Raw genomic sequence first — 22,990 nt, forward strand, 5'->3', positions numbered from 1 at the left:
TAATACAGATCTGTCTCTATGTGGGTCAGTGTGTGTTTTGTACTCCCTGGTGATGTCTGGAGAGGTTAATTTAGTGCAATGTGTGTATCAGATATAATGCCAAGAAATCATAGTAAATTAATCAGCATTCCCCGTAACAGTGAATTTAAATCTCAAAGCACAGGAAATAAGTAGGAAATTACATCAAAACAAACATGTGAGCTTCCCTTTGATCTCTGTTTATAGCAAGGCATATTATTGCCATGGCAACTAGCCCAGCTGGGCAATCCGAAAAGCAGCGACCGTGTCTGTGAATCTGTGCGGAAAACATGATGGGAATGTGTTCTGGCTCTAATTACTACAACAATGTACATGTGCAAAAGTTGTCCAACAAAATATATTCTACTGAATATGTTCTAGCAAGCATTGTGAAGCTTAAAGATTTGCTTTTCAGTCAGCAAGTAAGTAACTGTATGCTCACTGGTTTTGTGTGACTATTTGTTTCTGTGTATGTTTTTGTGTACATGTTGATACTCACTGGTTCTACAAGGTGAATACTCAGCATAGGCACTGAAGTTCTGCACTGCCACATAACATGTTCCCACTGGATCCATCTCACTGCTGACCTTGACTGTCCTCCAGTGATAGAGGGGAGCACATGCCTGCCGAAACAGACACGAAATGTCAATGTAATTAACAGCACTGAGAGATGAAGATGAAACAAAAGACACTGAATAGGCTTTATACCCCCAAGAAATAACCATATTAAGTTAAATTCCCTGAATCTAATTGGCTCCTCTATCTGAAATTTTATAAAATGATGAGGATGCCCCTGAGAGAAGGGAGTGCAGAAGCAGAGGACAGAGAAAAGAAATCTGGAGTCTGCTGCTTCATGTATTTTCTAAATAAATGCATTTAAAAAAGCAAAATGTTTCAGTATTTGATTCTTTGAAGAACAAAAGACACATTTGGGCATTGCAGCTCCCCCTCATGTAATAAATCTGTCCAAAAAACTTTTTTACCAAGGAAGTTTCTTTACTTTTACATAACCTTTCCAGATGTTTACTGGAAAAGAAAAAAAAAGAAGAAAAATCTTCAAATTCATTCTGATTCGCTAAAGAATCCATCAGAATGTTTTGTGAACCAGTTTGGCTAATTAATTGAAAAGAACTGACTCAAAGTTATAATTTGTTTACAAACTGGACATCACTATGGCTTTCAGGCAAGTTTTACTCTACAAAAGAGAAGAGCAATATCTAGCTGATTAAATATTTTAGAGTAGTTAATGTTTACTATTTACAGGTAATATTTCCTAGAAAATTACATATTTTGTTAAATATTTTACTAACCCCTAAAACTCTGGTGCATTTTTGGGCTGCCGCCTGGAATTTTTCACACTCAAATTGAAAAGCTCACCATTCACACATACTTGTTGTCCTAACTTTGTAAACATGTAATTCCTGTTCTTTTCACTCTACCTTACTTTGAAAAGTCTTATTTCATTCCACTAGATAGATAGAGAAAAAAACTATTACATTCATATAAACAATATACAGATCTGAAATGTAGTTGTTGCTCTACTGCATTTTAGCCCTCAAAAATGTGCTCGTCCATAGACATTCAGTCTAATTTTCAGTTCATGCACCACCCTTGTTATTTCATCTAGTATCTTGGCCTCTGAGTGGACTAGAAGTGTTAGAAAGCTGAGATCCTTCCCTTTGCGATGATATATAACATTTAATCATCAATAGGATTATTCAGCCATGCAAGCAAAAAATAGCAAATTTTTTAGAAAACTGCCTAAGGTAAAAGCAGATATAAAGTTCTAAGCTATTTGGGGCTTACAGCAGCGTGATCGGTGTATAAATGAGACGTTTGTTTTTGATGACTTACAGTAATCATATTTCACTTTGTGTTTCTTTTGAAAAAAATTTGAACTGTGGTATTAGGGCAAAATAAAATATACAGTTGCATTCCTGTGAATGAGAGCTTTTATTTTTTATTAGAATTTTATTTGTATATAAATATTTCTAACCCATTACCTCTAAGGGCACTAATTTGCAACGCAAATGTTTTGAGGCCTTATTTTTTTATTTTATGTTACATAAATGCAAAGGTGATGGTTATTCTAAGCTCTCATATGATACCTCATATGCCTGACTTACTGTATGTATACAGGGACTTTAACCTTTTAAGTGTAAACTCTTTTTTCGCAATATAGTGACTTTTCTAGGCCTGGAAATCCCTGACTTCAAATCCCCTTTTTCCAGGATTTTCATGACTGTAGGAACCCTGTTTCTTTCAACCATAAGCAGTTCTTCACCTCACACAATCAAAAATTTTGCAAATCCCCCTCATTCATTTCATGCCAGGGAAAGAACAATCTTCCAACACTCACATGCACAGAGCAACACATCCCTTATATTAAGCTCCAGAATTCATGATTGAAACATGATGTTCAAGAATTCAAATGATGTTGAATGATGCAATGCTCTTAAATAGAAGTTTGCTACCCACTGATGGGCAGCTTTGCCTCTGTCTGCACCCTGATAAAGAGCAGCATTTCCAACCACATCCATGAATATGCAGAAGGAAGCATCCAGCAAGAGTATGATGCAAATGGTCTTTAACTGATTTATGTTTCTGAGCATCACTTACCACCACTTTGCCTTTGTGGGTCCTGACTGTGGCTCCAAACCACTGATGGGATTTAAACTCCAGAGGCTCCCGTGTACCATTCACTTTAATCATCCTGTTATCTGGAAAAAAAGAAAGAGAGAGGGAAAGAAAGAATGAACGACAGTGAAAATAGAGAGTGAGACTTCATTATAATAATCAGAAAACAACAGGCAGCTGAGAAATGCAACACATTGCAAGTACTTGCGGCAATATACTCACTTTGGAAACAACATGAGCCATGAAACAGCAAATTATACTTTGTTTTCGAATGAGTCTGACTGTATTCTTTATATGAAGGCACATCTGCAGGGGGTCGTTTTACTCTTGTGGACATGTGGCTGTGGATTTGTATCTATGGAGGTGCTGTGTGTTCCAGAAAAGGTCTCGGTGCAGCTGAGCATGTTTAGAGTTCCATAAGGTACAGTCTTCACCTCTTAAAAACACATGATCTCTAATACTTCTCTGCTTTCTACTCTCCATCTCTCATTCTTTGTATGGAATTTTTTCTTCACCCTCAATGCAAATATTTTACTTTACCTCTTGAAATAGCAAATACATCTGCAATTCTAACAGATATTACTCTAAACTATGAAATTACTCTACTACGTTGCAGTCATTAAGTAATTTTTCAAGCATACAACCGTTGTCCCATAGACTTCTATTCTAAATGGCACCCTACATCAGGACGAGTTGAAATTACTTTGTGTTAATTGACAACAAATCTTAACATGTATTTAACCCAAAATATAATGTTCTCAGTCAGTGTTAAAGGGATAGTTCACCCAAAAATGATAATTTTCTCATAATTTACTCATCCTCATATCGTCCCAAACTCGTATGACTTTCTTTCTTCTGCGGAACACAAACGAAGATATTTTAAAGCATGTATGATGTGTTTTTGTTCATATGGGGTCCAACATTTTTTAAGGGGTCATGAAGTGCTATTTTTTTTAGAATGTTATTATCTTCCCTGAGGTCCAATGATGATTTTATAAAAGTTTTATGCACTAAAACAGTCATAATTTAGTAATATATGATCATTTTCACCCTATTTTTGGCCCTCTGTCTAAAACGCTCAGTTTTGGCCTAAGCGCCTCCTTAAAACTTCAACATAAACACCCACTGTTATGATTGGTTAAAATCATGCAGCCCCTCAAATTCAGCAAATCTCAATCAGAAGAGAAACCTCACATTATAAAACAAAATTGCAGGGTTTACACATAATGCACATCCAACACATTGCATCTGAATATATTAAACTGTTCATCTCAAGCATGACTGTTAACACTCAGCACCATAAACTATCAAACAGTCATGACATTTGAAATATTCATGAATGAAATGGTTTACTTACATTTCTGAAGTGTTTTTAACTGTCCCATCCTTACAATAAAAGTTTCTTTGCAAAGCTGGAATTGTTTTATGATGGTTCACAAACAATCAACACCGACATGAGCCGAAAAATCCCCCGAAAACATCATAGTCCAAGGCACAGTGAAATTACATACTGAAGGTGAACGTCGCTGGAAATGGTCCAAAGACCAAACCAAAATGGTCAAAGACGTCCATCATCAAAGAAGTCCATCATCAAAGACGTCCTTTTTTACATACATCAACAATAAAAAAACAAAATAGCGCAGATGGGCGAAAGAACGCATCCATGATGTGTTTGTACTCAAAGCAACACAGGCAGCAGCTGAAAGAAAGATAATTGCTTCTTCCTTTCAGAGTTGTAACTTGACACCGCATGTTTTAAAAGCAGCGAGATACATGGCAGCGGTCAAAGAGTGTGTCGCTCATGTTCATATACAAAATAATTCAAAATAGTCCAGATGTGTCCCCTTAGATGTTATGTTAGAAATAGTTAGCCATGGAAAGCCTGCTCTCTTGACTTGAAATGCGTGCCATTTGGCGGGGCCAAGGGTGCGATGATGCATGTTGTGAGATGTGCAAATACAAATGAGCAATGTGTCATGACGTCACGAACAGACAGGTTTCAAAATGAGATGTTTCAACAGGGTTGCAACTACAAATGCTCTTTTTAGACTGGGAAGGAAGTTTTGAGTTCTGAAATTTACAGTATGTGTTTATAGTACAGTTACTTCTTATATGTCTAAATATCAAGGAAAATTTGATTCTCCATTTCATGACCCTTTTAAGATTCAAGAAGGGCATAAAGGCAGCATTAAAGTAATCCATATAATCCCTTTGGGTGAGAAACAAACAAAAATTTAAGTCTAATTTATTTACTATAAACGTTTACATCTGGCCCGATTGGAACACAGTGCAGGTGCATGGAAGTTTGTGAACAAGCTTATCTCATGAAGGCACCAAGGAGACTGCGGATGTCAAGATTTATAATGAATAAGCATTTAAATTTTGGCCTGTGTCTCTCCCAAGACATGGATTAAGCCACTTGAGTCGTATGGATTACTTTTATGCTGCCTTTAATGACCCCATTGCACTGACATACATTGTATGGACTCAAAATATCTTTGTTTGTTTTGTAGGGTTGCAACGGTATGAGATTTTCACGGTACGATATCAGTCTCAGAAAATATCACAGTTTCACGGTATCATGGTATACGGTATTACACAATTATTATTATCAGTTACAATGACCCTTAAAGGAGTAAAAACAGAAGGGTTTTTTTTTTTGGTTGAACAAATGTTTTATTATAATTGAAACTTGAAACCATTTTTTTTTTATTTTTATGGAAATATGTGTAAAAAAAAGAAAAAGTCTCTCTTTTGAAAATAAAATAAATAGAATAAATAAGAAAGCTAACAGAATTATAATAATAAACCACATTATATACATGATAAAAAAATAGCATGTAACTACAACATGTTATATAACTAACATGTTAATTTACATGTTAGCATAGCATGTTAAATTAACTACTAAATGAAAAATAACATCAGATGTGTGAGCTTTTAAAGTAATGTCCTATGATTATTAACAATTAACATATACTGTAAGTGCGCCACAGCACAGCCAGACTGCTCCCTTTAACTCAGTGGTTCTCAACTGGTTTTGCTTCAGGACCCAGATTTTACATTGGAAATCAAGTGGCGACCCACCATTGTAAAATCATAACCTGTATTTAATGTATCCTGGGTCGCATTTCCTTTTATGTTGCATAGTTCATGGTTTTCAAGTACAAGGACAATATTTTTGTTGTTGATCTCAACAACAAAAGCGACAGGAAGTTTTCTCTCCCCCCTTTTGAAAATTGAAGAGCATATTTACTTATATGAGCCCATTATTATCCCATTTGTTTCCTAACTTCAAACAGAAAATACATATTACACAGGAGGAAAGGCTCCTTGTTACCATGGTTAGGTCAGTGTAGCTAGTTTTTAATAATAGTAATAATAACAAATTATAGTATTTATGAAAAAATAAATACTAGCTGAAACACATCTTGAAATTTTAACTACAGCTGCCACTGTTGATATTCTACCTTTAGATTATTTCATATGAAACTATCACATTTTGTCAAAATATAAGTTACTTTTACTCATGTAAAATCATTTAACAATTTTGTAAAGGTGATGAAAAAAAAATTTTGCGCATAGCACAGTGTTACTCTTTTCCTCCTCAGTGCTGTTTGGCATGTCAGGGCTGCCTACTGTTTGATGGGTTTGACTTGACTTCTTCCATAACGCTTTAAACTAGAAAAGTCTCAATTGAAATTGGTCACATCAGTTTTGAGGTCTGCGCTCTGCAATATCGAGGGAAGCCCGGTTGTTGCACGTGCACGTCAGAGAGAAGAGTAGATCATGATCGCGAGCTGGTTCCGTTACACTCATGCAAAAGTCTTTAGCTGATTGCGAGATTATCATTAAATCTGCCTTGGCAGTCCTAAATATGCTATCACTTGGGGGCCACCGAAATATCTTCAATGGGAGAACCATGGCATTGTTCTTTCCCTGCTGTACGTGACCCAGTCCGAATAGACCTGCGACCCACCATTTGAGATACACTGCTTTAACTCACACACACAGACTCGCTTATGTCAGACCCCCTCATCTCGCTTCTCTCTGACATTTTCTCTGCTGCATGTGTGTGTGTGTGGGGCAAGTTTACGAGTCTGAAAGGCATATGAGGAGGAAAGGAGATGCGCACGTGCAGGTGAGATTCTCCATCCGGTTGCATTTTTTTCCTCAGTACTGTAGATAAGCAAATGTACATGGTATGAAAACCGTAAAGTTTCATACCGTGGTATACCGTGAAACCGGTATACCACTGCAACCCTATTGTATTGTGCAGAAGACAGAAAGTCACACGAGTTTCAGATGGCATGAGGGTGAGTAAATGATGAGAGAATTATAATTTTTTAGGGAACTATCCCTTTAAGTCATTAATTGTTTTACCTTCTCCAAAAGGTCTCTTCATGCCAAAATACATTTCTTTCTAATTATGTGAGAGTTTAGGTATTTTGTGTGTGTTGATTCTGTTTCACAAGCATATGAGTGCAATATGATCGTGCTCCATTGTAGGAAGTTATTGCTGATGAAGGTCAGCATACTTATCTGGGCCTCTCACTGTAGAGCAGATTGGATGAACACAATTACATTAAACACAGACATAAAAAAAGCACAAATTCTTCTAAAACACTCATAAATTCATTTGGTACTATTTAAATTGAATAAACACAAGAATTCTGTTTTAACTGTTTTAAAAAAAAATCAGCAAATCTGTTTTAATGAGCACTGTTCTGGTCTCACACTGCACGAACATGCTTGGCCAGACTCACAATAAAAAAGGACAGCAGGCCATCATTTGGTGCTTTAAAACATCTGTTTCATTCTTTATGTCCAAACACATGCCTGTCATTTTTCTCTGTTATAAATTATTCCTTTCTGCTGCAGTGTTATTAATCATGGCTGCTATAATAATGACTGTGATCTTTGTAAACGAAGGTGACCTGTGCTATGAATCAGACAGTCTAGACTAACACATGCACTCAACTCTGATAATAAGATAGTGAAGACAGTGCTCAGACAGAAACAATAAAAAAGCCATATAGTGCATTTAGTCGTCAAAATTAACATATCCAATGTGTGGAATGTAACTGCTGTAGACCTTGTTAACTCTAGGATATCCTATGTAATGTAACTATGTACAGTAGTTCTGTGAATAAGTTTGTGCGTGTACAGTTGGTGTGAAAATCAGAAACACGAGGTCAACTGGTACATGACCATGTCTGCTGTATCTAATGAATATACTCTTCTCGGACAGGACTGCATTAGTTACACACACACACACACACCCTGTCGTCAAAAATGTATGTCGCACACACACGTGCCATGCCCACCATGGAGAGCTCTGAGGACCACAGTGGGAAGAGCACCCAGAGTCAAAGTTCAAGTGTTTTAAAGACAACGTGACTAATGAATCTGAAAATGTGTGTGTTATGGGTAGATGACTTGAAGGAGTGGAGATTGGAAATGCATGGTGTGTGTGTTTTCAGACATTAACAAAAAACAGACAGCACTTCTGCCCACCTTCTTCAGAGTCTGAACTCTTTCCTTATTTCCGGTATGTTCACAGTTCTTTTAACCCCCCTCTCTTGCATGCACACACACACAGGCACACTCTCCCTCTGCCTCTCTCTCACCTCATTACCATCAGCCTCCTTTTAAAAGCTTGAACCAGAGCACCACTGCTTTCATCTTCAACAGACAATCCATTTTAACATGCACATGTGTATTTCAGAACAGACCTCAATGCTTCACTTAAAGGGATAGTTCCCCCAAAAATGAAAATTCTCTCACCTCATGCCATCCCAGATGTGTATGATTTCTTTCTTCAGCTGAACACAAACAAACAATTTTAGAAGAATATCTCAGCTATGTAGATCCATACAATTCAAGTGATCCAGTTGGTTTTGGGTGAGAACAGACCAAAATAACTCCTTTTTCACTGTACATCTTGACAGCAGTCTCCTTGGCGATCATGATTTCAAGCTCGATTACATTTCCTATATCGCCACCTAGCGCTCTGGGCATGGGTCAAGCGCTCAGAAGCTTGAAATCATGATCATGCTTAGAGACTACAATGACAAGATGAAAAGTGAAAAAAATATATATATATTTTGGTCTGTTCTCACCCCAAAACAACTGGATCGCTTCAGAAGACATCGATTAAACCACTGGAGTCTGATGGATTACTTTTATACTGACTTTATCTCCTTTTTGGAGCGTCTGCAGTTCTGGTCACCATTCACTTGTATGGACCTACAGAGCTGAGATGTTCTTCTAAAAATATTTGTTTTTGTTCAGCAGAAGAAAGAAAGTCATGCACATCTGGGATAGTATAAGGGTGAGTAAATGATGAGAGAATTTAAATTTTGGCTAAACTATACCTTTAAACGGCTGAGAATCCATTCCTTACCTCACAGTATAGTATGACCAATGCAAAATTGCTTTCACCATCAAATTTAAGTAAACAAAACAATAAATTAAAAACGAAACAATAAAACGCAGTTCTAAAGAAAATAAAAACAACATCTTACATTCTTGTTTGCAGTTTCTTGTTGATATTGAATTTATTGTGAATGCTAGAATATAGACAGTTGTGTTAAGCATATCCTAGTAGTCGGTTCTAAAAAATAAAAATAAAAGTCTGTCAGGAAAAGTGTAAATACTGTGATTAAAGCTCCCTCTAGAGAATGCTATGAATAAAACCGCGCGACTCTGACGAAACATCAGCGCTCGCATTCCACTGCGCGCGAGCCTGCCTCCTGTCTGCGAGACAGGACATTTCTGAGAAACTCCAAACTGACCACTGTATTTACCGGCAAGCCATGGCTACTAAAAATAGCCCAATAAAATCATAAACACATCGATTAAAATGTGATGTAACAGTGTTTTGTGTCTCTCTCTCAAAAAAAAAAAAAAAGCCATGTCCCTTCGGACATTCTGGAATTGCAAATTTGACTGTCGTGCACAATACCTACAGCCTTCGTGTACTCCTTTTCCACACCGAACGAAATAGACGACACAAGAGGACAAAATCGTTGGGAGAGGAGTGGGACATTTCTAAAATGTAAAGATCAAATGTTCTGGTGACCAGTGCTATAGCTATAGACGCGCGCAGTGGACGTAATTGTGGCAGATTAGGCACCGAGGTAAAGTTACGCGCCTTTCTCTGGAAACCTATAGTAATTACTTCGCTCCTGAAATTTTAAACCAAACCATATGCGGTTAAATTAACTCTCTCTTGGATGTGGTTTTTGGTCTTTTTATTGGCAGAGCAGGAATTTATGTAGCCTACTCTAAAGATGTTGCTTTTAATAAAATGTTGCTTTGATAAAAATATCAAAGAAGGACATCTTTTTGCATTATTTTAAGGAGTGTAATTTATTAGGGTACCTACTTGCTTTATCAAAGGGAATCTGGCGGCAGGAGTCAGGGTCTGATGCCGGCCAGGGGCAGTAATACACCGCTCCTCCCTCCTCAATTCCTGGTTGAGAGGTGTTCGCTTTAGGAGCCCCAACCAGCACCGACATGCTGGAGAGAGAAAGGTATATTTATACACACAACAGCATCCCACTAGATCAAACTATTACACATATAACACTCAACTCAGAAGAAAAGATCTCGATTAAAATGTAAGTAACTTGGTGTCTGGTAGATTTCAATAAACTAGCCTATTAGTCTTTTCAGTTCAGCCTGGCTGAACTACATTTCAAAATTAACTTCAGGCGGATTGGATATTGGTCCACGTTGGTGGTGCTGAATGTGGGGTTTCACATAAGGATATGTGGTATAATTTTATGTATGTCCTCTGATATTGTGGTTATATGGCATGAACTTGAAGATGGTTGTCTGTGGGAGCTTGCAAATTTGATAAAACAAAATAAGGTTAACCAAACATAGATTAATAATAAATAACCCTAACTTACGCGTTTCTGTTCTGTGTAGGGTGGTAAAAGTCCAGCGAGTATCCAAAATAACTTCCCTCTGGTCCACTGTACACGGTTGGCTTTTCCAAATCCAAGTTAAATGCAGCAGCTTCACATAATATTGAAAAAAATAGCAAAACTCTACGAAAGAACAGGCGGAAAAAACAAGAGAGCATGGCTTCAGTAGAGTGTCTCCAAATATATTCCAAATGTTTTGATTAGAGATGTGTAAATGAAAGCTATTGGCAGCTTGTCCAGTCCGTGCTCAGCTGTCATAAGTTGAGTGTGCGCTCTATGCGTCTGCTGCTTTTTCGTGCGAGCTGCGCGCATTTCTCTGCGCGAGCTCTCTGCGTACTAATTATTATAATGAGCTACGCACGACAGCATCCGGCCAACTCCTTTTATGGCAAAATACACACAATCTGTTCTCCAAATTAAACATATACAAAATAAAATGACTTTTATTACTAATAGACCTATAGATAAAAGTTACTATGATCATTTCACTTAGTTAGATATAGCCTATTATATTGCAATATTAAATGTTTTATCAAGCTTAAAGGGCATGCTTTTAATTACTCATTTTTCAAAGGCTGAAAATAATGAACAGTAATTATCCGTGTCAGACGTCCAAAGTTAAACGTTGGTATGAAGCATGCGCGATAAGTATAAGCTTCGGGTTCTAAGAAAATAAACAGTCCGGGTGTTTTGCAACGAATCAACAATAGTAACTCCTTTTTAACCTGTTTCCTTGGAGCAAACCTAAATTTAGTTGCTCTGTTCACATCTGAGCACAAGATGGGGCCTGCTTATGGACACCATCTGGGTGTCAGAGTTTTAATCTTGTCTAAATGAAGTCTTTCCCATTAACGCCTATAGTGTGATTTCCGCTGTTGTGCACCAAGACACAACATATTCCAGCCATCTGAGAAGAGCTTTGTACAAAACTCATATGTATACACAAAACTACCTTTATAAATAGATATCTTATACCACTTTATAGGTGAATGTGAATCCAAATTCCAAAGGTAGACATACTTTGCATGAGGCTAAAGGCCTACACGCCATACAGTAATATAAACCTACACTGAAAAAAATGATTCCTTGCTTCAGCAAATATTGCTCATTAAAATAAACAGATTTGACTGAAAACGTAATGCTGTCAACTTTCCTTAATTATATGCTATATGTGTGACAAGATATTGAGATTATGCTGTACTCATAATAATAAAGAGACATTGCTAATTATTTTGAGTGAAGCGACAATAATCTTAAAATTAGTAAACCCAGCCTAATTTTTTAAGATTCCATGGGAAACCACGTGATGCAGAATGTGCTTGAATTTTAAGCAAGCATATTTTGGGCTGACTGCCATTTTGGATGAGGAGAGCTCGTGGTGGACAACACAAAGTTTTCCCCAAAAAGTTCAAAGGTAAATTACTTTAAACAGTGTGTGAAATCAGTAGAGTTTTTTTTTTTTTTTTTTGCTATCAATTTTCTGTGTATTCAAGTTTCTATTCTCTTAGAGAAGTTGTTAACTTGCGTTAAGTTTCGTTTGCAAATCTACAGTATATTAAACGTTTGTCTGCATGAGGCTAATTAGATGTGTACATCTTCACAGTCGAACAAACACAAAGTAGCCGCGCATTTTTTCACCAGGCAAACTCTTTATCTTCATCCGCTGCTCAGGGCCTTCACCACAACAGGTAATTCCAGTAAGTTAATCGCATTTCTATACCAGTTTAAAATGCAAACTTGAAATTGTACATCTTGAAACCAGCTAACATTTTCTGAGTGTTAGTTTATATAGCGTTCAGGTAGTGTTAGAGACGACATGAATAAATACATACATCAATGTCATGTGAAGCATAAATTTCGGTCTCTGTAATGAGTTTCACTGTTGTGGTTGACGCTTGCCTTAAACGACATTGAGGTTGTCAGATGGCAATAATTAATATTCTGTATGTGGCGCTTACACCATACTTTTCTCATGGGAAAATACTGTGCTTTCTCATTGTCCGGCAGTGGTGAAGAATTCCTGCGGATTTTTCACCGGAGAGACAGATACTCTTCAACCGCTGCTCAGGTCATTCACTCGGCAGAAACTCAGCAGGCAACTAGTGATGGGTCGTTCATGAACGATTCGTTCATTTTGAAGGAATCTTTTATGTGACTCAGAAGAACGAGTAGTCTCAGAGAGTGATTCGTTCATTTTGTGTTGACCGCGCATGCGCTTTGCGCAACCTCTGTTCGTTGGTTACGTGAAAACCAAATAGGCGCTGTACAGGAAACAGAATTTTTAAATTAAAATATAAGACAGATGCATATATGTTGCCAGGGTAACAAAAAGGAAACTTAAATTTACACATTATGAGGGCACAATAGATGAATATAAAAATACAGTTTTCGCTGCTTTAGGATTAACAGAGCTTTGGATAGTTTCCATATACATATCTAGATCAGCTTTGAATAAAGAAAAGAGAGGTTTAGAGCTAGTAAATTTTTATGTATGTGAAATTTAGCTAGTAGGAAGCATAAATTAATTATGTAATATTTTCCTGTATTCTCTTTTGAGTATTCAAACAATCCAAAGAAAACATCTTTAAAACGGAAAGAAAAGTCACTTACAAAATGAGGTTGGATAAACAGTAAAAAAATCTGACCAAAATTTCTGTGTGTGGGTACATAGCCAAAACAAAAAGTTTCTTCAGAAAGGAAACAGAAATGATTAGTTCACCTTTCAACTCTTTTGGTCCGAGTAGTTCGTTCTTTTGTCACGTGACAGCCGTATACGCTATGCATTGCTCACACAGAAAACACAAATTATTAGTTCACCTCTCGAGTCTTCTGGTCCGAGTCGTTCGTTCTTTTGTCACGTGACAACGAACGACTCGAACCAAAAGAGTTGAAAGGTGAACTAATCATTTCTGTTTCTCATCATTTGTCCTTGGCTGCATTAACATTTTTTCTTATTGGTACTATAATCAAAGTTTGCGTAAGTAGACGTGTTTGGGGGGATTTGGCTATTGAAAATGTAACATTTGAATTTAATTCTGCTCAAATGAACGAAATGACTTGAATAAAGATCAATTCATTTGGCTGAACGAAACTCAAAGATTCAAGTCAGTAAAATGATCCGATCTTCCCATCACTACAGGCAACAGGGTAACTCCAAGTAAATCGCTTTTCTACATGTTTCAATGCAAATGTCTCATTGAACCCCTTCGTCTTAAAGGGAAACCAGCTTACATTGGCTGAGTGTTGGTGTATGTTCACTTTTCAGCTTAATCATATGATTTTAGTAGTTCACCCAAAAATGCTATTTCTCTTGTCATTTGGCCTTCTCACCCCTTATGCCTTCTCACGTGTGACTTTGTCTTCTGTGGAACACAAACCAACATTTCCACCCAAGTCATATAGATTATATTGATGCTGCCTTTATGGATCTTGAAAGTTTTTAACCTCACTGACAAAATCTTTGTTTGTGTTCCCCTGAAGAAGTCAAATGTGTTTGACTTGGCATTAAGACTGCATAAATGATGAGAATTATCATTTTTGGTTTACCTCAAGGAGACACCCTGATATCAACATGTGTAAGTTGGTTTGTAAAAAAAGAGTCACATTATAAGTATAATACTGTTGCAATATGTAGCAGGGTTTGCAGGGGTTGAAAATGGTCTCGTCCTGACTCTTAAATGTAAACTAGCCATACATGTTGCTTATCTTGTTAGTTACAATTATACAATTTTTCTTTTTTGTCTAACAGGATTGGGTCATTTATAGTCCTGGCAGGTCTACAGCTATAACTGAAAGAAGAGTCATCAGAGGTTTTCAAGGCAAAAAATAAATAAATAAAAAAGGTAGGAAACACATTTGGATGACATTATTCATGTTTATATAGCACCATTTTAACATATCCACTGACATTCATATAAATGTATGCATTTGGTACAGTGGTTGAATAGCTGTGTGCTTCAATGAAAATTCTCTCATCATTTACTCACCCTCATGCCATCCCAGATGTGTATGACTTTCTTTCTTCTGCTGAACACAAATTAAGATTTTTAGAAGAATATTTCAGCTCTGTAGGTCCTCACAATGCAAGTGAATGGCGACCAGAACTTTGAAAGTACAAAAAGCACATAAAGGTAGCATTAAAGGTATGAATACGACTCCAATGGTTTAATCCATATCTTCAGAAGTGAAATTATAGTTGTGGGTGAGAAACAGATCACTATTTAAGTCATTTTTAATATGAATTTTCCTCCCTGCCCAGTAGGTGGTGAAATGCACAAAGAATGTGAATCCCCAAAAACAAGAGGAGACAAATATGAAAGTAAAAGTGTAGATTGATAGTAAAAAATTACTTAAATACTGATCTGTTTCTCAACCACACTTATTTCACTTCTGAAGACATGGATTCAACCACTGGAGTCAAATGGATTACTTTATGCCACCGTAATGTGCTTTTTGACCACCATTCACTTGCATTGAATGTACCAACAGAGCTGAAATATTCTTCTAAAAATCTTTGTTTGTGTTCAACAGAAGAAAGTCATACACATCTGGGATGGCATGAGGGTGAGTAAATGAGAATTTTTATTTTTGGGTGAACTATCCCTTTAAGCATCACTTTTCTTTTTACTCTAATTATTGATTTTGAGGATATTTAATTGTGCAAATAAATACAATGGAAACTGTTAATATACATTTTGACAAAGATTATTTCTTTGCATTTAGGAAGAGGAGCTTGACCAAGCACAGAAAGGAGCAGATGCCATCAATGCTTTGGAGCAGGAAGAGCAAAAGTTGCCTTTCAACTCACTGGATGTATTGATTGTCCTTGAAAATGAGCTGGGGACATTTGTCAAAACTTGGGTCAGTGCACTGACTTTTTGGCTACTTTATGCCCTTGACATTAGCTACCCAAAGAAGCTGACACTTTTTCTTTCTTTTTTTGAGGTCATACAGTAAATGGTGTTGCATCATGATGATGGTAATGTCTGGCCAAGTTGAAAAGATCTTTTGAATGAATAATTTCATTTATAAATACAAACTGTTTCTGGTGTTTTTATTACAGTATTAGTTCAGAGAGTTTTCTCCTACCTGCATATATTTCTGCAGTGTGCAGTCTGTTATAATGCATTTTGAATTGCATTTATTTAGATTTACTGAAATTCTTTGTCATTGCATAGCCCACTTGTTTTTATATTTTTTGTTTATCGTCATGATTTTGTTACTATTTTTGTATTTGAGAACGTATTTTGGTTCTAGGAGAGCATGAATATCTATGTTAGATTGTAAATTTGTAAACAACAATAAAAACCTTTGACATTCACCAGTTGTCTGTTATTTCTTCAGGTCATTTTATTTTAAAGTAAATTAAGAGAACCTGGAATTTGAAGTTGCTAATAGCACTTACAATTGAGCTAAATGACCTTACAGAGACTATAAGGGTTAAAAGACCTTAAATGTAGTAGCTGGCATGGCACAGTATTTTAAGTAAACATTTTTGAATGGAAGCGCAGTAATTTGGCCATAGCCAGTTACGTTTTTTTTTTAGGTAACGTTGCTTAAAATTCCTAGTGGAATTTGCTTAAAGTGGGACACAAAAATGGTGCACTATATTTTTAAGCAAATCCATTACATAATTTTGTACAATCGGCAATAAGGAGACAATTTACCTCATCAGATTTAGAACCATGGTAAATCCTGTTAGTGTTGCTCTGTTGTCCATTTTTGGGTGGGAGAATTTTCAAGGAGGTGAAGATAGTTGGTGACCCAAGAACATATTCATGATTGATATGATGTCTCTCAGCTCCACACTTATTTTGAAACAATGGTTTCAGATTTGGACCACCTGTGATTATTGTCACCACTCTGTCTGGTCTAATAAAGCACACAATCAGAGTAGTCATTTATCCTTTTCATTTCAAAATGTGGCCATCTGTCTCTGAAGTGTTTTTTTGTAAACAAAGGGAAAAAAGAGAACAACATCTAAAACAGAGATAAACACAAATTCACAATTGTAAAAAATAATAGATTAGGCATGGTCCATGTATTGCTCTTTCATAAAGGAGGAATGAGAGAGCTCAAAAACATTCTCTGAATTCCCCTCTAAGGCTCTGGGAGACAAAGAGCCAGACATTTTTTATCATACTGACCAGAAACAATGAGGTTTTAAAACAAGTCACACAAGCTTGAAGACATATATATATATATATATATATATATATATATATATATATATATATATATATATATAATGTTGCATACAATTTTACATGTTGGCAACAGTCCCAGGAAACATTTGTAATTACACTGTAATAAACATTTAATAACTTCTATTGCAGCATTATAAGTGTAACAACATCATCAGCTTTGCTTAGGCTTGGATAGAATTCATAAAATGTTCTGGATATGAGGAAGATGCAACAGAGATTATTATTTCGTAAGAACAGATAAGGCATGAAAAGTGGGATCACAGCCACTATAAAAGGTCTTGCAAAAGTATTCAGCTGTTTAACAGTCAACTTTATCACATTTCCAAACAATTTTCTTCTCTGTGGTATTTTTATTCAAACCACTGTAGCTTGATTAAAACTGAAAACTTATTGTAATATGACATTACAAGTCACAAGACAACATGCTTAACAAAACATGCCTTGTGTTTGGGACTACAGCATTTCCTTTAAGTTTACACTATACATTCTTGTTTTTGTTTTAAGATGACCAGTGCTTTGTTGATGGAAAGCATGTCAACAGATTGATGCTACTACAATCATACTTTAGTGGAGGTGATGTTTGAGGTTTGCTAGATTTGTGCCACACATTTCGCTTTGAATTTTGATGATAAAACTTTCGTTTGGTCTCATCTGACCACAATAAAAAATAAAAATCTTTTTATATGTTTCCTTAGATTTGTTTGTCCTATCCTCCCACATACAGGCAAGTTTTCTGCAGATCTTTTATATGGTTAATGGGTGCACTTTTACTTTATCATCTACTAAACTCCCTTCAAAGTGGTTATTCCCTTTCGGTTTGTTTTTCTGAATTTTTAGGCACAGCCTCTTCTACTGCAGTGTCTTAATTGTCAAGTATTGCACCCTCTTCTTAATAATTGAGCTGCTGGGACATTCACACACACTTGGATATTGTTTATGCCATTTCAAATTTATGTATTTGTTTTAAATCTAATGACTACTTTAGTCTTCATTTTCACAGAGGAACTTTAACATTCTTATTCAGCCTTAATAATGATTACTTAATTGTGGGGATTTAGACCAAAAAATGTGGCAGTTATTTCAGTTTCACAGTAAATGGCTAATTGTGGGGCAATTTCTGTGCTTTAAAATAAAAACATCACATAGAACTACATTTCAATGTTGAATTTGTAATTTGAAAATGATCAAGGGTCCAGATACTTCTGCACATCACTGCATTTCTATTTTAGTGATGTTTGAAATTAACCATCCCAAAATACTCTCCTCCAAATTTTCCTTTTCTTCATTTATAAAGATTTCTTTAACTTTTGCTTTTTGCCAAGAACTGATAAACTCAGGCTATAATAAATTATATCCTCCATGTTTTCATATTCCAGACAGACATTGATATTACCATCATTTTTATCACCTACTGTGAATGAAAACACCTTGAAAATATTGGTCCATGTAAGTAATGTCATGTTAATATTTACACTTGTCACAGGTTGAATGGAGTGAAATATTATCACATGCTGAGCAGTAACAGAATCCCTGATAGTGTGCCAAAAGTCTTCACAATTTTTTACAGGACACCAGGCAAGGCAAATAAGTGACGAATACAACATCCGTAAAGTTTAGATCTTTTTCTCCCAAGATTGTTTATGACTATGATGCAACAAGCCCCTGATAACTAGCAGCTGACCCAGGACTGCTGATTTTATTTAAAAGCAAAAATTTAACTGGGACTAAGAAGACATAAAGACCTCAATAGGCATGTTTTGGCAAATAAAAGCTCTGTATACTGTATTCTGCATTTTGTTTTGAATTTACTTTCTCTGTCATTGAATATTGCCTGTCTGATGTGGAGCCAAGTCGTTTAGTTGAGAGCTTAATGAAAAATTTGGCTCCACTAAATGTCGCTTTTACTTATTTCTGTAATAATGTGCAGTTTGGGCAAGTCACTTGGCCCATGAAAGATCTCTTCCATATGTCACATGCACCCTTAGTGGGAACGTTTTTAATTATATGTTGGTCTGACCTTTATAGGGGAAAACAGAGCTTCTTGATCTATGACCCTGAGGATCATGTGGGCTAAAACGATCACATCCTGTGACATCCAATTTTTTTGATTACGAGGTCTCAGATCTCACTCTGATGTAAATTTCAGTGACCATTCACAATCAATACTGACATTGATTGTTTGAGACCAAGTTTAACTGGTAGGTTTAAGTATAGCACAGGGAGCTAGCTGTTTGGGAAAAGTTTTCCACTAGATCACAATTCATTTTTAATTAAATGGCTTGGCGGAACATAGAGCAGGTGCAATGGTGTCAAACTGCCACAGACGATCAGAGGTGGAGTGTGCATGCAACTATATGCGGGGTTGGTGTCCTGTGCCATCCAAGAAAACACTGTCACCCTAAGAAACTGCATATATGGCTTATGCCAAGATTCACTACTGCTCACGCTACCTAGCTTGTGCAAAATGGCAGCATGAGCAAAAACATTAAAGACACCCTGATTGGGATTTTTAGTTTTTATAAGTCAATGTTATGTTGTCAAAAGTCAACAGGCTGCAGCTATTAACAGAATGTTTTATTCTTAGATTTCAATTAAAGGAGTAGTTCACCCAAAATTTCTAATTGTCAAAATTGAGAAGTTTGCTTACATGAGAACGTCTCTGTAACCGATGCAATCTTGGTTCCCTGAAATTAGGGAAAGAGATGAAGCATCAGTAGCTGACGCTGTAGGACCTCCTCCCCAGGGCGGTGACCTTGAAACCCTATACCATCACACCAACTTGATTGGCTGGTGACCCTTTTAAGTCGGGAACTTCAACTTCGAACTAGCTGATGCTGCAGGAGCCGTGTACCATAACAAAGTGCTACTGATAGAGCAATACCCAGTAGCCAACAGGGTAGTAAAAGGCATTGCTATAACCACCATTTCATAGTGAAAAATAGGAAGGAGAGTGGAGTAACAATACACCATATGGTTCAATTCCAAGATAGAGACACTAGCAATACCAGGTAGAAGGATATTTGGGTAGCAGGGCAGTTGCCTGGCCAAGGGCTGTGGTACAATGACACTAGCCAATAGGGTAGTGAAAGATTGTTTTCATGCTCTCATCATCCTTAGTGGAAATAGAGAGAATTTACCCAGTTTTTGATTAAACACCCAATACAATGACACTAACCAACTGGTCAGTGATCATGGGATAATCAACAATTTTCTTATGTGAACATCTGGGAAGAGAGGGAAGATACATGCAGGTTATAGACCCTGGCAAACATGTTAGGGGAAGCCCAACCTGCAGCCAGACATATGTCTTTTAGTGACACACCCTTTGCCCATGCACAAGAGGAGGTCATGCTCCTGGTGGAATGAGCTTTCATACCCACTGGACATTGTATGCCTTAAGAATTGCAGGCAAGCACAATGGCATCCACGACCCAGTGGGTAATTCTTTGCTTGGAGACGGCAAAACCCTTTGAACGGCCTCCAAAGCAGAGTTTTTCAGACACCCTGAATTGACTCATTAGGTCAACGTACATGCGTAATGCCCTCATAGGGCATACTCAAGCAGCCACACGATCAAGTAGCGGGTCAGAGGACACAAAAGCTGGTCTGAGACCACTGGGTTGTCTCTTAGCATAACCAAATTTGTTAAAGTTGAAAATTTGCCTGTTTTTGTAAGAATGTTTGTGCCTCGAGCAACTCCACAGCACGGAACTAACAAAAACAGAAAATTGATCTTCCGAGATTGAACCACGGGGGAAAGTGAGAGAACTGTGTGGGGACACAGAGAAGTGTTCTGGGCCTTCTTCTGAGTCAGAGGGGACTGGTCCATGTGCATATGACCCCGCTTCATTGGTGCCAAACCATCAACAATGTTTGGGCTGACCAGAAGGAACTTTACCACTGGGACAAGGTCCAGGATGTGCCACCTTTCACTTGGGTCCAGGTTTCTGGGGTATCTTCCTCACCGGCGGCTCAAACACCCCTCTATGAGAAGGAACAGGGTTAGTGCTGGTAGAAATTTGTTTGGCTGGGCGCTGCACCGAGAAAGAGAGCATGCAAACCGGCTGGGCTACAGAGCTACCCCACCTTGGCAGGATGTGTCTGTAGGCCAGCGATTGCTTCTTAGTTTACTGAAACCTCTCGGTGAAAGCATTAATATTGTCACCTAAGAGGCCCTACTGACACAAGACAGCCTTTTCCTCGTCACTCAGACTTGACAAACCGAGCCAGATATGGTGCTCAGTAGACACCAGGCTACCTATAGATCTGCTGATGGCCTGGGCAGTAATCTTGGTAGCCCAGAGTGCAAAATCTGTGGTGCAAAGCAGCTCTTGGAAGGACTCAGGGTCTGGACCGTTCATACAGAAGTCCTTCAGCAGATCTGCTTGGTAGGACTGCAACACCGCCATGTGTGAATAGCCTGACCTGCCAACATTTAGGCATTACCCAACAAGTTGAATGTGATCCTACAAGGCTTGAATGGATGCACCGGCATAGATTTCCATGGCAGTGCAGAAGAGGCACAAAGATGGACTGCAACTGCCTCTGAGTGTGGGAAGCCGTGAATTACAGTATGATTTTAAATTTCAGGTGAACTATATTTAGTGTGTTAGTTAAGGACATTTAATCTTATAAGAAAATCTTATCTTAATCTTATTAAGAAAAAAGGTGTTTATTTGAGTGAACTATCAGGATCAGAATAAATAAAGGTGAACGTTTGTCTGTCTTTATTCTTCTCTCTCATGCAGAGAATCATAGTGTCAATCCAGAGTCACTCCTGGAGGGATGTTACTTCAAAGTTAAATACTCAAATCACCCTCTCCTATCCTCCCAACTGTCTTTTGGTGCCCAGCATGGAGTTGTAGTGCATTATTTTGTAAACCTGTCTAAACAGACTTCCTCCCAGGGCCAGAAGAGTGTCGTAGAACATGACAACCCCTCAGCTGACTAATTCTCTCTCTCTCTATCACACACACACACACACACACACACACACACACACACACACACACACACACAGCAACCAGAGGCTTTGGTCAAATAATCCCTTAAATATTCACAACCACTTAACATTGAATCATCAATCAATCAATCACAAAAAAAAAAAAAAAAAAAAAAAAAAATCTCTATATAAACAATTCCATAAATTATTCAAAAGATCATCACAGTTGGTGTGCTAGTTCAAAGAGCAGATCTTTTCAGAGCAGTAAACAAAATCATGTAGAAAGTTGACAAAATAATTTGAACATCTGCAAAATCAAATACATTTGGTATACATAACAGATTACAAACAAAAACAACACATAACTCCAGGGCTTTAAGCATACAATTAGCCCAATAATCAAATGTACAAGCCAGTTGAGATGTGTAAAAAGCAGAGAAGAGCTTTAGTGTCAGTGCCAGGTGAAGGGCATTGTATCTCAGTTCAACTTCAGGCCCTGTGTTGGCCCCCTAAATGTAGTGCAGAGAGTGAGGAGACCTAAGAGGGTTTAGCTTTCCTGAAGTTAGCGGGCTTTGCAGCCAAAGGTTGGCAGGTGAAAGGTTAGAGATTAAAGCTTAATTCAGTGAGGGCGACCTCTCTGTGGTCCACAGGAGCTCGATGTATGGCCATTTGGTCTGTAGACAGCGTTTGACTGGGGTGTCATCTGTGCGTACCATAGGGTCCTCAAAACCCATGACTAGAGCAGTGCCCTCAACGTAACTTACCTGGCAGAGAAAAACAGAAGGGGTGGGGGACACCAAGACAGTTCCTTAAACAAAGATCAGTTGAATGTTATACATACAAAGACAGTTATTTGTTGTACTTAAATGGTGCTTGTTTAACAAAACCAGAGTAGATTATTTTGGCAGTACGTCACATATTCGAGTCAAGGGACAATGCCCAAATTCCTGGATGAAGTACCATATATCAAGAATCTATTCATACTACTTGCTAGGGATGGGGCAATATAGAGGCAGTTTGAGGCGGCTCTGTACTGCTCAGAATAACAGATGTGTTGCATTGGTTTCAGTTTGGTAATGTGCGCTGATATATTTACAGCATTCCAAATTCACTTTCATTGTTCACTACAAGTTCCTATACAAATCTTAAACAACCCTGACACCAAGTTTTGGTAGACAGAAGAGGAGATGAGATCATCTCGAGGGTTTAACCAGATCCCATAGCAATGCCACATTTATTAAATTATTAAA

General features: G+C 37.4%; 2 protein-coding genes and 1 long non-coding RNA gene across 7 annotated transcripts in view; 1 reads left to right on the plus strand and 2 right to left on the minus strand.

Annotated features, from left to right (window-relative positions):
* Positions 1 to 10,874, minus strand: part of itga8 (integrin, alpha 8) — a 113,813-nt gene extending 102,939 nt beyond the window's left edge. The window contains exons 1-4 of the mRNA XM_051721639.1: positions 10,575 to 10,874; positions 10,046 to 10,179; positions 2,638 to 2,738; positions 518 to 641 (exon numbers count right to left, since the gene is read on the minus strand). Coding sequence (XP_051577599.1) covers positions 518 to 641; positions 2,638 to 2,738; positions 10,046 to 10,179; positions 10,575 to 10,750 — 535 coding nt within the window. The 5' untranslated portion in view covers positions 10,751 to 10,874. The remainder of the gene's footprint in view (positions 1 to 517; positions 642 to 2,637; positions 2,739 to 10,045; positions 10,180 to 10,574) is intronic.
* A 1,331-nt stretch (positions 10,875 to 12,205) lies between these two features.
* Positions 12,206 to 15,589, plus strand: LOC127454457 (uncharacterized). 2 transcript variants are annotated; one of them, XR_007899545.1, is made up of 3 exons: positions 12,206 to 12,280; positions 14,341 to 14,434; positions 15,315 to 15,589. It is a non-coding gene; the product is annotated as an uncharacterized LOC127454457 (long non-coding RNA). The 2 variants fall into 2 exon arrangements; XR_007899544.1 differs by lacking the exon at positions 12,206 to 12,280 and adding an exon at positions 13,434 to 13,569.
* A 1,312-nt stretch (positions 15,590 to 16,901) lies between these two features.
* Positions 16,902 to 22,990, minus strand: part of mindy3 (MINDY lysine 48 deubiquitinase 3) — a 71,947-nt gene continuing 65,858 nt past the window's right edge. The window contains exon 15 of one of the 4 annotated variants that reach the window (XM_051721650.1): positions 16,902 to 22,504. In XM_051721650.1, the coding sequence (XP_051577610.1) occupies positions 22,355 to 22,504 (150 nt within the window). In that variant the 3' untranslated portion in view covers positions 16,902 to 22,354. The remainder of the gene's footprint in view (positions 22,505 to 22,990) is intronic. The other 3 variants (XR_007899538.1, XR_007899539.1, XR_007899540.1) reach the window with 3 other exon arrangements.

This window comes from Myxocyprinus asiaticus, chromosome 16 (genome assembly GCF_019703515.2).
Source record: "Myxocyprinus asiaticus isolate MX2 ecotype Aquarium Trade chromosome 16, UBuf_Myxa_2, whole genome shotgun sequence".
NCBI classification, from domain to species: domain Eukaryota; kingdom Metazoa; phylum Chordata; class Actinopteri; order Cypriniformes; family Catostomidae; genus Myxocyprinus; species Myxocyprinus asiaticus.